This window comes from Zymoseptoria tritici, chromosome 3, assembly GCF_000219625.1.
Source record: "Zymoseptoria tritici IPO323 chromosome 3, whole genome shotgun sequence".
Classification (NCBI taxonomy): Eukaryota; Fungi; Ascomycota; class Dothideomycetes; order Mycosphaerellales; family Mycosphaerellaceae; genus Zymoseptoria; species Zymoseptoria tritici.
In genome coordinates this window covers 1,510,665-1,522,930 of record NC_018216.1, presented here as the reverse complement: position 1 = coordinate 1,522,930, position 12,266 = coordinate 1,510,665, and the positions used below count along the sequence as shown (strand labels likewise).

The 12,266-nt window shown below is 54.5% G+C and overlaps 3 protein-coding genes across 3 annotated transcripts; 1 reads left to right on the top strand and 2 right to left on the bottom strand.

Annotated features, from left to right (window-relative positions):
- Positions 1–1,803: 1,803 nt before the first annotated feature.
- Positions 1,804–5,585, bottom strand: MYCGRDRAFT_91655 (uncharacterized protein; the record flags this gene model as incomplete). Its single annotated transcript, XM_003853761.1, has 8 exons — positions 1,804–2,059; positions 2,153–2,243; positions 2,460–2,629; positions 2,898–3,008; positions 3,212–3,397; positions 3,808–4,123; positions 4,188–5,260; positions 5,548–5,585. The coding sequence occupies 8 exons, from the start codon at positions 5,583–5,585 to the stop codon at positions 1,804–1,806; spliced, it is 2,241 nt and encodes a 746-aa protein (XP_003853809.1).
- A 1,863-nt stretch (positions 5,586–7,448) lies between these two features.
- On the top strand, positions 7,449–9,390 carry MYCGRDRAFT_108584 (uncharacterized protein; the record flags this gene model as incomplete). The annotated part of the gene is made up of 3 exons (XM_003854408.1): positions 7,449–8,811; positions 9,146–9,180; positions 9,281–9,390. The coding sequence occupies 3 exons, from the start codon at positions 7,544–7,546 to the stop codon at positions 9,388–9,390; spliced, it is 1,413 nt and encodes a 470-aa protein (XP_003854456.1).
- A 1,551-nt stretch (positions 9,391–10,941) lies between these two features.
- On the bottom strand, positions 10,942–11,556 carry MYCGRDRAFT_103691 (uncharacterized protein; the record flags this gene model as incomplete). Its single annotated transcript, XM_003853760.1, has 1 exon — positions 10,942–11,556. The coding sequence occupies one exon, from the start codon at positions 11,334–11,336 to the stop codon at positions 11,127–11,129; it is 210 nt and encodes a 69-aa protein (XP_003853808.1).
- Positions 11,557–12,266: the final 710 nt, after the last annotated feature.

Here is a 12,266-nt window from a genome sequence, read left to right as displayed (position 1 = left end):
GGCGTAGGGATGAATGTCGGAGAATGGAGGACAGCACATGTACGGATCGCTCCTTCCGGCGCAAAGCCGAGCTAACTAAAGGGCAAGGATGCAGGTGGACGAGATGGTGGAGATGCATGATGAGTCGCTACATGCAGTGCACGCTGGGAGAACAAGCTGCGCCATGGTAGCAAAGAGCGGTCGGGAAATGGTCAACTCATCGAGGGCCACTTGAACACAGCGCCAGTGCACTCTGCCACTCTTCTTGCTTCCCCCTTCGTTGTGTCAGGCACCCACAATAATGCTGGGAGCACTCGTTCGATCACCTTCAGCCGCTAAGGTCACTCCCTGTGCACTCCCCGGTCACCGTAGACGAAGAGCCGGTAGCGAACGAGCCAGGGTGTGTCGTGTAACTGGCGTGCACATGTTCTGCCGACTGTCTGGAGTCGGAATCGCCGTCTGTCGCATTGTTGCGTAATCATGTCCAGCGCTTTCGACCATGTCAGCACACGATCATGCGAGATTCTCGTACCAAAGGCAAGGTGATGTCGAAGTAAAGGTTGAAGATTTGACACGCGTGCAAAAGTGAAAGGCCGGCTGGACTTTCCGAGGCGCCCGGCCCCGTGTGATAGACTTTGACTAGCCAAAGTCAAAGCCAGCCCATCTTTATGCAATATTGAATACTGACCCTGGACACTCTCGTCCATTGGCGGGAGGCAATGAGCATGTTGTGAGGAGTCGGAGAGTTCGTCTCGGGACATCTATCCCGACTTGTGTATCGCGAAGGTGATGACGTTCCCGGGTTGCGGAGCAGGGACTGCAGCCATCACTCCGCATACATATGAACCTGGATCCTTGTCATCACGATCAAGACGCAAGTAAGCCTTCGATATGGACTTCAAGCCGCCAATCGAGCGAGAAGGACCCGAGCCTCGATTTGGCAAGTGGAAGCTGTGCAAGAATGTGCCTTCTCGCTGAGAAGGCCATCGCCCATGCGACAAGACTTTGCCCAATTGAGCACGCAGGCGGATGCAAGACAACACAATGATAATGGTTGAGACATATTGATTCGCGTAGGGGAGAAGAATGTGTCCGCGGGTTGACTTCCACAGTGGTCTCTACCGCTTGTGCCGCGGTGAAAACATGAGCCACGAGAAAGCCGGTACTGTCCCGCAAAGCTCAAACGCGTTCCGCGAAAAGCAGGCTTCTGCTCGAGTCAGACATTGGTTGGTCCGCCCGTCAAAGGAGGACTAAGGCGGACAGAGATTCCGGGTAAGCGTGTCCACCGCATGGAAGCGGAGCAATGAAGTACTCCCACTTTTATCCCATGGCGTCGGAAGGTTAGGGTTTTCTATCAAACAGGGAACAAGGGCTGACTGAAAAGAAAGTGGATCGTGGGCATTCTCCGGCTTCTGTTTGCCTGGCCGGGATGTTTGCGTGTGCGCGCGCCGCGAGTGGCACCACGCGAACAATCAGACCTGACGCCTTCAAGAAAAGGCCACGCAAGCAGGTGACCTCATGGCTAGTCTTTCGACTCTACTCCCATGACTTGCTGTTGCCTTGACGATGGCCTCGCTCACCAATTGGCATTGTAGCAGGACAGTAAGCGACCGCTTTACCCTACCTTATCCCACTCAACAGGCACGGCCCCTGGACGATGCTCCGCATGTCGTACACTACCGAATTTCGCTTCGATGATGGTGTTCGCCCAGAATCTCACGCGATGCGCGTGCCGCACGCAGTCACTGTCTCCACAATCACAACCAATCCATGACCTCCCGGACTTCTTCCAGCGTCGAATGCTTGAACATCGGTGGTCACGAATTATGCACGATCGTCTGCCTCGCCCAGACTTCGCGCCGGAACCAGAGATAGGGAGGTAAATGAAGCAGCAACCATCTCGTATTCGAGATCTTTGTGCGGAGACCAGCCTCGTGGAGTCGTGGCTTGCTGTAGCGCTGGGTGCTCGATATTCTGGTCGAGCACGGTGCCTCGTGGCACACTCTCGCGTGTCCACGACGTGGCACTCGCAGCATGGACCGCAACGGCCTTCTCACCGGTGTACTTCATCGAGTACATGCTTTCAACAATGTCACCATTTCAGACTCTTCTTTCGTCACATGCGCTACGGATGGGGCCTTGATCATCATGGCCTGGTGCGCGATGGACCTACAGCTGCTTGGTCGCGATGCATGGCGGTGGAGCACTCAACATGGGGATGAACAAGGGCGATGTGATCCAGATTAAGTCGGCGCTTGAGGCGACTGTCAAGATCGTAGCAATATCTGTCTCATCTGACTCGCAGGATCTACGGCCGTATTCTCGCGGATCAGGACGCAAAGGCTGCCTTCTTGCTCGCACGTGCTTTTCGCTTGAGCCGCGAGCCTCGAACTTGTCTTTATCTTAGCGAAGGTCTCTCGCATGGCAACTTTCACGGGCTCACGACAACCTGATTGTCCAAACCTCGAGCGACGACCTACCGTTTCCCGTTTGTTCCATAATCGCAAAAATCTTCAACTCCCCGAGACACAGTACCTTATCCACTTCTCCGTCTGACTTGCAGCAGGCCTGGAGGTCGGAGCTATCTTCTGACATCTCGGGACATCCAATCAAAGCGAGAGGATAGACGATAGTGCCGGCGTGTGGAGAGCTGCATAGCTATGTATGTGCACGCTGACGAGCGTGGTTCGCGTGCCCGTATTGATTGCTCGGACTTGCATCATCGAGCAGAGAAGAGGCGGATGCTTTCCTGCATTCGGAAGATTATTGAAGCCTACTTCGATACCCACGAAGCCGTTATTGGGAGCCTTAGAGGGACCCATCACGTTCGCATGCTCAAGCTCGGCACAGTGATGCAGCAATGCATAACTTCGCTTCTGCTCTTCGGACTTCGCCTTTCACCCCCGGAAAGCACGCACAGGCGATCGATGCATTCAGTGCGCCGATGAGCTCTTATCCGATGCACCACCCTCGCGATGCGAACGTGGGAAGACATATAGGTCGTACACGAAGTTTGGATTGAGAAAGGTCTAGCCAAGGTCACATAGGAGACGAAAAGCGAAGACGCAGCAGACCGAATCTGGCGTGCGTGTTTCTGGTACACTTCCTTGCAGTCGGTACTGCTGTGCCTCGTGGAATCACGAAAGTACCAGTCCAACGATCGGAAGTGTCACGAGAGAACCAGCATTGCAGCACTTGCAATATTTCTGCATGAGCAATCAAATATTCGTACATTTCGGCACAGTCTTCGGCACAAACCTCGCCAATCGTCGAATGCAGTCCGACTTGCAGAATACCGTGACGCAGCAGCTGCACTGATGCGCAGTCCTGGACCAGCGTGATGCGATCCCATGGCAAGCAGCGGAGTCGGACAGAACTAAGAGGCACTCTCAGGGATGCCGTGTGTGTGTCGGCATCTCTATGAGGACTGTCGCAGCATTCATCGCCGCAGGCAGTGATTGTTGTGCGATTGCCACATGATTTCAGACATGGCACTAAGATGCGTTCGAGAGGTGAAGAGTAGCGCAACGTTGATCTGCTCTTGTGTGCTTCATGAGCCTACGAAACACGATGTACTGTCCAATACTCTAGATGTCTCGCCTCTCAGAACCATCTCCTGCGTCTGATTCTTTTCTGATTGCCTCTTCCTCTGCCCTCGATCTCGCCAACAACCCTCTAGCGTCAAATCGGGCTCTCGGATCCATATCATGTCTCAGAGGAGACGAGTTCAGGTCGTGAGGTGGGCCCGACGTGTAAGTCGGTGGCAAAGTTGGATCATATCTTTGACGTGCTCCAGGCGTTGTTGCGGTCGGAAAGCATTGAGCAAACCTGGTAGGCAGTCTGTCCGCAGTATGCGTCCATAGCGGGATGTGAGGCGGTGGACTTTGCATCGTTGCAGCAGGAGGTGAAACAGCTCCGTGCGGCATGGTTGACGGCAAGTCAACCATCTCAGGAGAACGAGCAAGGCCTGCGTGTGTAGAGAGGCCTCCTTGTGGCACGACAGGCGGTTGTGCATTGTGGTTAGGGACTCGTTGTCGCATAGTCTCGATCACATCCTGTTCTGTCATACCTCCGCCACCACCACCAAGGCCTCCATCCGGACGTCTTGGTCGAAGACCGCCTCGAGGGCCTCTAGGAGAAAAGCCTGTCGAACGTCGGCAGTCAGCTTCTGCTTTAGTCCTCCATTCGAGTATTTTGTACGTACTCACCGCCATCGCCACCAAGTCCGCCGAGCATGTCGTCGTCGTCGTCCTCCCATCGTCTTGGCCTCTGTCGAAAATGTCTTCCACCTCTGCCGCCGCCATAATCTTCAGAATCACCATCGAAATCAGATTGATGAGCGAAACGACCTCTCCGTGCTCGTCCTCTCCGCCCAAAACCACCACCACCACCCATGCCGTTCATTCCCCCGCCTCCCATCATTGGACTTGCCTGCGGTGCCATACCTCCGAATCCACCCATACCAGCTGGTGCCATCGGATTCATCATGCCTGGCATACCACCCATGCCTACTTGAGGCATTCCCATACCCATCCCGCCCGGCATACCACCACCTATGGGCATCGCCATCGGCGGCATCATCCCACCGCCACCACCACCCATGCTTGCCATCATCTGTTGCTGGGCGATCATCTGACTCAGCTGAGGCATGATCTCTTGCAGCGTCTTGAGCATGTTCTTCTGATACTGCTCCCTCCTACGCTCCTCGTTCGACCCAAACAGCATCGCATCTTGCTGCGCCATGTGTCGTTGATATTCCTCGGCCATTCGGCGGAACTTCTCTTCCACACTCTCCTGCATACGCTCGATGTCGCCCCACGAAGGGTATGTCCGGCGTCTTCTCCCCCCTCCACCTCCTCCTCCTCCTCCTCCTCCTCCTCCACCGCCGCCGCCTCCGTAGGCAGAATGGTTTTTAAAATTGTCCCAAGGCATCATTCCAGGCTGAAACCCTGCATTCCGACCTCCACCTCCTCCTCCGCCGCCTCCCATTTGTCTTCCTCTCTCCCTCACGGTATATTCCCTCAAAATCTCTCCCAGTCGTTCATAGTCTCTCGCCGTCCACTCTCCCGCCGGCTTCCACGGTACTCCAAACCCACCGCCTCCGTTTCCGTTTCCCATAAACTCCTGCATCATATCCACAGGGTCTCGATATCGCTCTCGTCCGTCACCGCCTTGCTCAACGTACATGTACTTGGATGTGCGGTGGCGATGAGTGCTGTTGCAGAAACAACGATCGGGATGGCAGAGGCGAAAGGTCTCGTGGGGAAGGTAGAGGGAAGTGCTGGATGGTGTGATGCCCATGGTATAAGAGTCAACGAGAAAGAAGTATGAGAGAGAGATTGCAGGTGACTGTTGCTTAAAGCAGATCTTGCCGCTTATTGCCTCAAGCAGTCATCAGTCAGAAGTGGAGACTATGCGCTGTGAAGAGGGCGGAGTAGAGCAACTGCAAAGAAACCAGGCAAACGTATGCACTTCTCCCTTTTCCTTCATCACTTGCGTCAAAGCGGACGATAAGGCCAGACAATGGTCTCCCGGACCGGTCAGCCTCACCGATGCCCAAGGACGTACCGATCATATGCGACTTTTCTTGTCACGCGCAGAGGCATTCGGGTAGCTGCATGTCCCGTAGCAAACATTTGTTTGCTTGGGTCCGACAGTGTGACCTGCGGTATTCGGTTTTGTGGATATGAGGTGTCCTCGCAGTGGGTCCTTCGGCAAAGTGTGCTGTCGCTTTTTAAGACGGCGTTGTTCTTGTGGCGTTATTCTGAACAACCTCTTGATGAACTTACGGCTGACTTTCCTCGTTGTAGTCACAGCAAAGTGGAGAACGAGAGCGGCCTCAACGGAGGACAAGGCAAACCGACAGACTCGAGAGCATGCAGTGCGATATACGGGTACCCGCAGGCTCACGGGACCTCGCTTTCGGGTAAGAAGTCATGAAGCCATTGCCGGTCCTGGACACTCACTGTGTCACCGTCAATCACACCGCCAGATCAGTGACCCTTGCCGTGCTCTCTTCGTACTCCTACCTCTGATCAGAATCCTGTCTTTGGAATTAATATTGTTGCAAGAGCAGTGCCGTTTGATCTCATCCATGACGGTACAACTTGCTAACCGCTCATCTGGCACGTCCTGCGAATAGCTTCGAGGCTCGACAGAGCAAGCGTTCTTTCATGATGATGATCGTCCAGCATAATACTTCAATCTTACGACCGCCTGTAGCTGCAGAAGCTCGGCTTCATCCCTCGGCTTCGGCTCCAGTACAGTGCGAGGTCGGCCACATCGAGCAGCACAGAGTGATGACCGTATCCCAGTGTCACCTTGCGTGTCTTCATGATCTTTAGCCCTAGCCGCTGCACCTTGATCCAACGGCCTCATGTGCAGCGTCCGTGGCGAGAGTGGCCATACTTTTCACCGCGGGGTCATCCCGACATGTAGATGGTGTCCGACGGCCTCAAGGCCCTTCGTAGCTTGCCGAAAGCGGTACGATCATGGCCCTCGGGTCCATTTCGGAGCCTGAACGGCGCCCTTGGACCTGCATCGGCACAGCAGTCGGTTTATACAGTGACATCCCGCGCGTCCACGTGTGATACTTTCCAATGCCAGCCATCCACGCCGACCTGCAAAGCTGGACCCGTCCTACATAGGCGCGGGAGCTATCCTGTCGAGATCGGGCCAACGTCGGCCCTCAAGGACAAGCAGATCAGAGCTATGTCTGAGATGTTACAGAAGTGCAAGCTGACCTGCTCTTGGGTGGTAGCGGCAATGGGCACACTGTAGAGCGTGCTCGTTGTCTCCACTTTCGAAGTTCAAGTTCGAAGTTCAAGAACTGACTCCGTCTAGATATGCCTTCCTGCGGACTGGATGCTTGACGGAGGAGCTCAAAATGAGCATTGCGACAAGGCGCAGTGATTTGGCCATCGTCGTAAGACAAAGCGAGGACAGCATCGACATCGTTCGCCAATCTCTCGCAGAACTGACTTCCAGCGGCAGATCAGCGCAGAAATACCGCTGCCGAGAGTAGTCGGACTGAGCTATCAATATCGGGTTGGGAGCCAGCCATTACGGGCGATGTTGGGAATCAGAGTCAGCAATGCCACAATGAGCAATGTTTTTGGTGGCGGTCCACCCGCCGATTTGGCTTCCTCTTGAGTCCAGTCGTGCGGCTCGTGTCGGAGAAGACAGCACCATGATATCCTGCGTCATTGCCACCTCCACTGTGCTGACAGAGTGATGGTGCATGTCGCAGCACAGCAGTCTTCAGTCTTTGTCTTGTCGTTGTCACGAGCCAGCCAGATGCTTGATTGCTCACATAAGGCTGGCTAAGCCTTTGTCTAGCGCCGCAGGGCGCGGGGCACGTCAAAGTCCCTGGCGGGTTGCGTGATTAAACGTCTTGGCCGCGTCAGCACGACATAGAACTACAGCCTCCCGTCACGCTTACGAGACTCCTTGCTTCCATCATTCACCGCACCAACGACTCTGCTTACCTTCGGACTTCCCCACGAACAATTCATCGATCCACCAGCCTCACTCTCCACCCTCCAACGCTGACAACGATATCACCATGCGCCGCTCAGCCGGCATCCTCACTCTTACGGCCTGCGCGATCCGCGCCAGTGCCTTTCTGCTACCACCTGGCTTCACTATCGCGAGTGGACATCGACTGGATCCGGCTGCATTACTAGGTGCCGGACTGGCGAAGAGCCGTGCCCTCACACTACAATGCTCGGAATGCGCATTCCCACCTCCAAAGGCGGAAATCACAGAGGAGGCTGAGGGCGACGTCTTCCGCATCCAGGGTGGTGCGAACAGCGTCTTGGTGAATTTCAGCATTGCGGAAGACGGGAAGAGCCTAGAATTCAACGGCAACACAATATACCCATTGGATAGTGTGGTTGATGTTTTCAGCAAGGCGTACGTCAAGCAGGTCCCTGATTCGGCCACTCTGGAGGAGATCAAAACCAGCGAGTCGAAGTACACTCCGCTAGAAGTGACAGGATCGGGCGTTGTGGTTCAGCAGGAGGAGATGGTCACACCGGCGGGAGATGTTCTGATTCCGATCAAATACACCATCTTCGGGCTCGAAGGGCAGCCAGTATCGATCGACGAGGTCCAGATCAAGCTGCTCAAGACTACGGCAGGAGATCTTTACATCATGCTCGTTGGGACACTCGGGCGACTACCACCTAGGCCCGACGACACCATTTTACCACACGCGGGATACATTGACATGCTCTTCCCACCGCCTCCATCGCACCAGAAGACCGACGAGGACTGCAAGGTGCTCCCACCTGCGCTTTGCAAACTACGCAACATGCTCGAAGCGAAGATCTCCGGCATGAAGAAGCACGGCGGTATGAGGAGACCGTGCCCTGGCATGATGAATATGAAGGATGGTAAATCCCGCCATCACCACGATTCCAAGCCTGGCCGTCTCCCACCAGGTCTCTTCGGCATCAACCCGACTGACGCACCACCCTCACCTCACGGTCGTCCACACCATCACCGACCACACCACGGCCACCACCAACACAGCTTCTTTGAGAACTTTAGCCGTGGCTTCGCTGCCGTGCTGATCCCTACCTTGGCTGGAATTGCCGTTGGCATGATGGTCAGCCTACTCGGTCTTGTGCTGGGTCGCGTCATCGGGTATCTGTGGATCAAGCTGTATCGTGGTGGACGGAAGGGTTACGCCAGTGTGGCACTGGATGAGTCGAGCGCTGAAGCCGTTGACGGTGAGAAGGCGTTTGTGGAGCAGGGTGTGGTGGAGGGTGGTCTACCAGCCTACGACGGCCCGCCGGCTTACGATGAGGTTGCAGTGAAGGCGGACAAGTAGCATCGTGGCGCATACGTGACGAAAGGGAAAGGGTGGACTGGGGTTTGGGAATTCTGGTTTAGCATTGCTTGGGCGTTCTGCTTTCACGTCAATCTAGCAGGATACCTTTGTGCCACACGTGGCTTCTCACCTTGTGCTCTTATGTTCCACACGTCCTAGTCCTCGTTGTCCTGTGATGATTGACACGTCGGCCTTGCACTCACCTTCTGAGCAGCTCATGGCAGCCGCAAGAACGCGCCCAGCCCAAATGCATGAGCCCGACGGAATGAAGCACGGCTCTTCGAATGCGAACACCTCAAATGCGTGTTCATCACTGACTCGAGTTATCAGATTCTTGAAGCCCGAGAGCAAGATCGTCAGACCTGGTGAGTTACAGTATGCGCCATGCTGTAATGCACACCATCAAGAAATGCCACCACGGTCGATCCCTGCATCCACTGACTTGCGAGCTCACAAACTTCGAAGCATGTGCAGCAAAGCCAAGCCAGGAAAGCTTCCATCGCACAATGTACAACAGACCGGTCGCGGACACAGACCCTGCAGCGAAACAATATGGAGCAGTGAACGAGCCGTGAGAAGCCGTGCGAATATGATAGTCTCAGAACCTCAGTCCATAACCGGTAAGCTTTAGCGACAACCGTTTTGGGACGGCCGTCGCAAGCTTACAGGTATAGTCTGAGGGCCCAACTCGACTTTTTGTTAGATAGAGAGTTAGTTACTTAGATCTACGCGTACGATAATATGGCGTTCTAAAAAATACCGCAAGCATAGAGTGTTAGCTTAAATTTTTCGAAAATCGAATAAACGACGATATTGCGACGACGACATCGAAATCGAAAAATCGCCGTTAGTCATCTTGTAGCTATAGATCGTAGCTTTAATATAAACTACTTTTCGTCTCGATAGCTTTCGAACTGCGGGAGGAGTAGGCTTTTTTCGTTTTTTCGAGTTTGTTAGCAAAAACATCGAAAAACGCGAAAGCCTACTCCTCTGTTAAAACCGGCTCGAATTTTTCGAATTTTGCGGCGTTAGATTCGTCGTGTCCGGCGCTAGAAGATAACTGACGGCGATTTTCGATAAAGGGTGTCGTTGTCGAGGTATCGGTGTCGGCGTTCGTCGTATTTTGTTGTTATTCGGGCTTCAAAGCTTGCGCTAAAACCCTATCTGCCAAAGCCGCACTTGGGCACTCAGACTCTCGAGGACTCCGACCCCGAATAGGAAGGAGGCAGCGAGAGCTGAATACTGAGACTACGAATATGAACCGAATTTCTTGAAGGACCAAGGGTCCTTGTTATATGAAAGCAGAAAGGTCGAGATGTTGAATTTGGGGGCGGTTCCGGAGGTCTCCACGCTGCCAAATGTCCGATCGATCTGTAGGTCCAGACCCTGAGTCGTCTTGACACGGGCATCTTCAGCCTTGGACCCTGCGTCGAGGACGCCGTCCCGGTTGTGCAGCTTTTGGTGGAGATGGTGTTGTGGACGCCCAGGCATAGCTGACCGGGATGATGGGAGAGGGTAGGACAAAGATAGATCGTGGTATAGATCTTGGAACATTGGGAAATACAGATCTACCTGGGTCGTTCACCGCCTTACGATGTGGCGGGCGGGGCGACGGCGTTGGGCGTCGAGGTCGCGAGGCGGGATTTTGGTGTTGCGTTGTTTCTTTCAAGATCTGGAGGGCGCAGGTGAGGTGCTGGGGATCGAGAGCCAGTGACCGAGAGTCGCTTGGTGGATCGCCTCTAGAATACTGCAAACTCAATCTTGAGCCTCGACGATGATTTGCAACCTCATCCTGAGTTCCCGCCGGAGCGCGACGGGTCTTGGCCGGGCGCGAGGTCCACTCCACTACTGTCCATCATGTTTCGGGACATCCGGCCTTCGAGCGGTGTCCACACGGCCTGGGCAGTTTCGAGTCGGGCAGACCTTTGTATGGCGCGGCAGTTACGCGGGTGCGCCTGATTCAAGCCTTCATCTGGTGCCACCATCCACAAACCGGATACAAAAGGTCTCATACCTAACCCGTATTCTACCGGACCATCTCCTGCGATCACCATCTTGGTGCACGATCGAGTTTTGAAATTTCGACCTTACTCCACACTCTCTACGACAACGATCGCGTCTCAGCCTGCTTTCAGCCGCGGCTTCCTACTTCGATCGACTACGCATCCAATCGAGAGCCGGCATTTCCAAGTGATTGATCTTGGTTGTCTCCAGACCACGTGGAAAATATAGCTTGTTTGTCGCGATCCGCAGCTCCCACGCCTATCGGAGAGCAGTTCCTAGCGGATGCGGCTCAAGGAGGACTGTCTCGTCACTCTGCATCACTGCCTTTAGAGACATCTGTAGCAGACAATACTTCGACCGCTGCAGCTTTCGACGTCGCAAGAGAACCAAGTTTCGAAATCGAAGAACAGCATTCCATCGACTTGCTTTCGAACATCGCCACAGCAACATCATCATCAACGATCGAATTTACTGCGTCGACCTGCCCACTCTGCTCTTCGAATCCAACAACAATCATGCAACATCTTCAATCCACCACGTGCTCCTGCGGCAAATCAATGTTCGAGAACCTCACGCATTGTCCGACATGCGTCCAACAACGCCGCTCTTCCATCAAGCAAACATACGCTCTTCCGCTACGACCATCCAGCAAATCTCTCACTCCACCGCCCAGCCAACCAAGCAGTCCTCGACGATCAACAGAAGTCACCATCCCAGCCGCACCGTCCTATCAATCTCCTCGGAGACCATGTGCCGGCCGAGCTCTCGCAACCGCCTTATCCTCCTCATCCGCTGAGAACGACGACGACGACGCCGAAGACAGCGACGCAGAATCCGACGGCCCATCCCTCTTCCCACCCCGTCTTTACCGCCAACCATCCGACTACCGACGGCGTGCAGCGTCATCCCGAAGGACGTCAGACGACTCTAGAGGCGAATCTTCTCGAACTTCTTCCGTGCCGACTGCTGCTAAGACCGGATCGGAGAGGAAGGATTCGCGATCCTCGACGTCCAGTGGAGTTGGAGAGGCGCCGATGGCTGAGGCGTTTGCGAGACTATCACGCAAGGCGGAGAGGCCAATGGCCGAGGTACGGACCAGGGACTTGAGTGCGAGGATGTTTGATGGCCCGGCTTGATGGTGTGGTTTAGGTTGTTTCTCGGGCGGCGTTGGATTGGCATCGAGCGTTTGCGCAATTCAAGTTGGGAGTGCTGCGAGAATCGGTCATTGGGTTTGGTTATTGGAGCGAATGAGCACGGCGTTTGGAACAGGACTCAGAAGCACCAGAATGATGCTCACAGTTGGGCATGGGATGGTTCGATCCGAGCCTGGCGCGACATTTGCTAGCATAATTCCGAAGGATTCCAGCAGTGAATGAATAACATGATCCTACTTTCACAACACCTAGATATTGCGATATATCACGACCACAACGTCGATGAAAGCGGA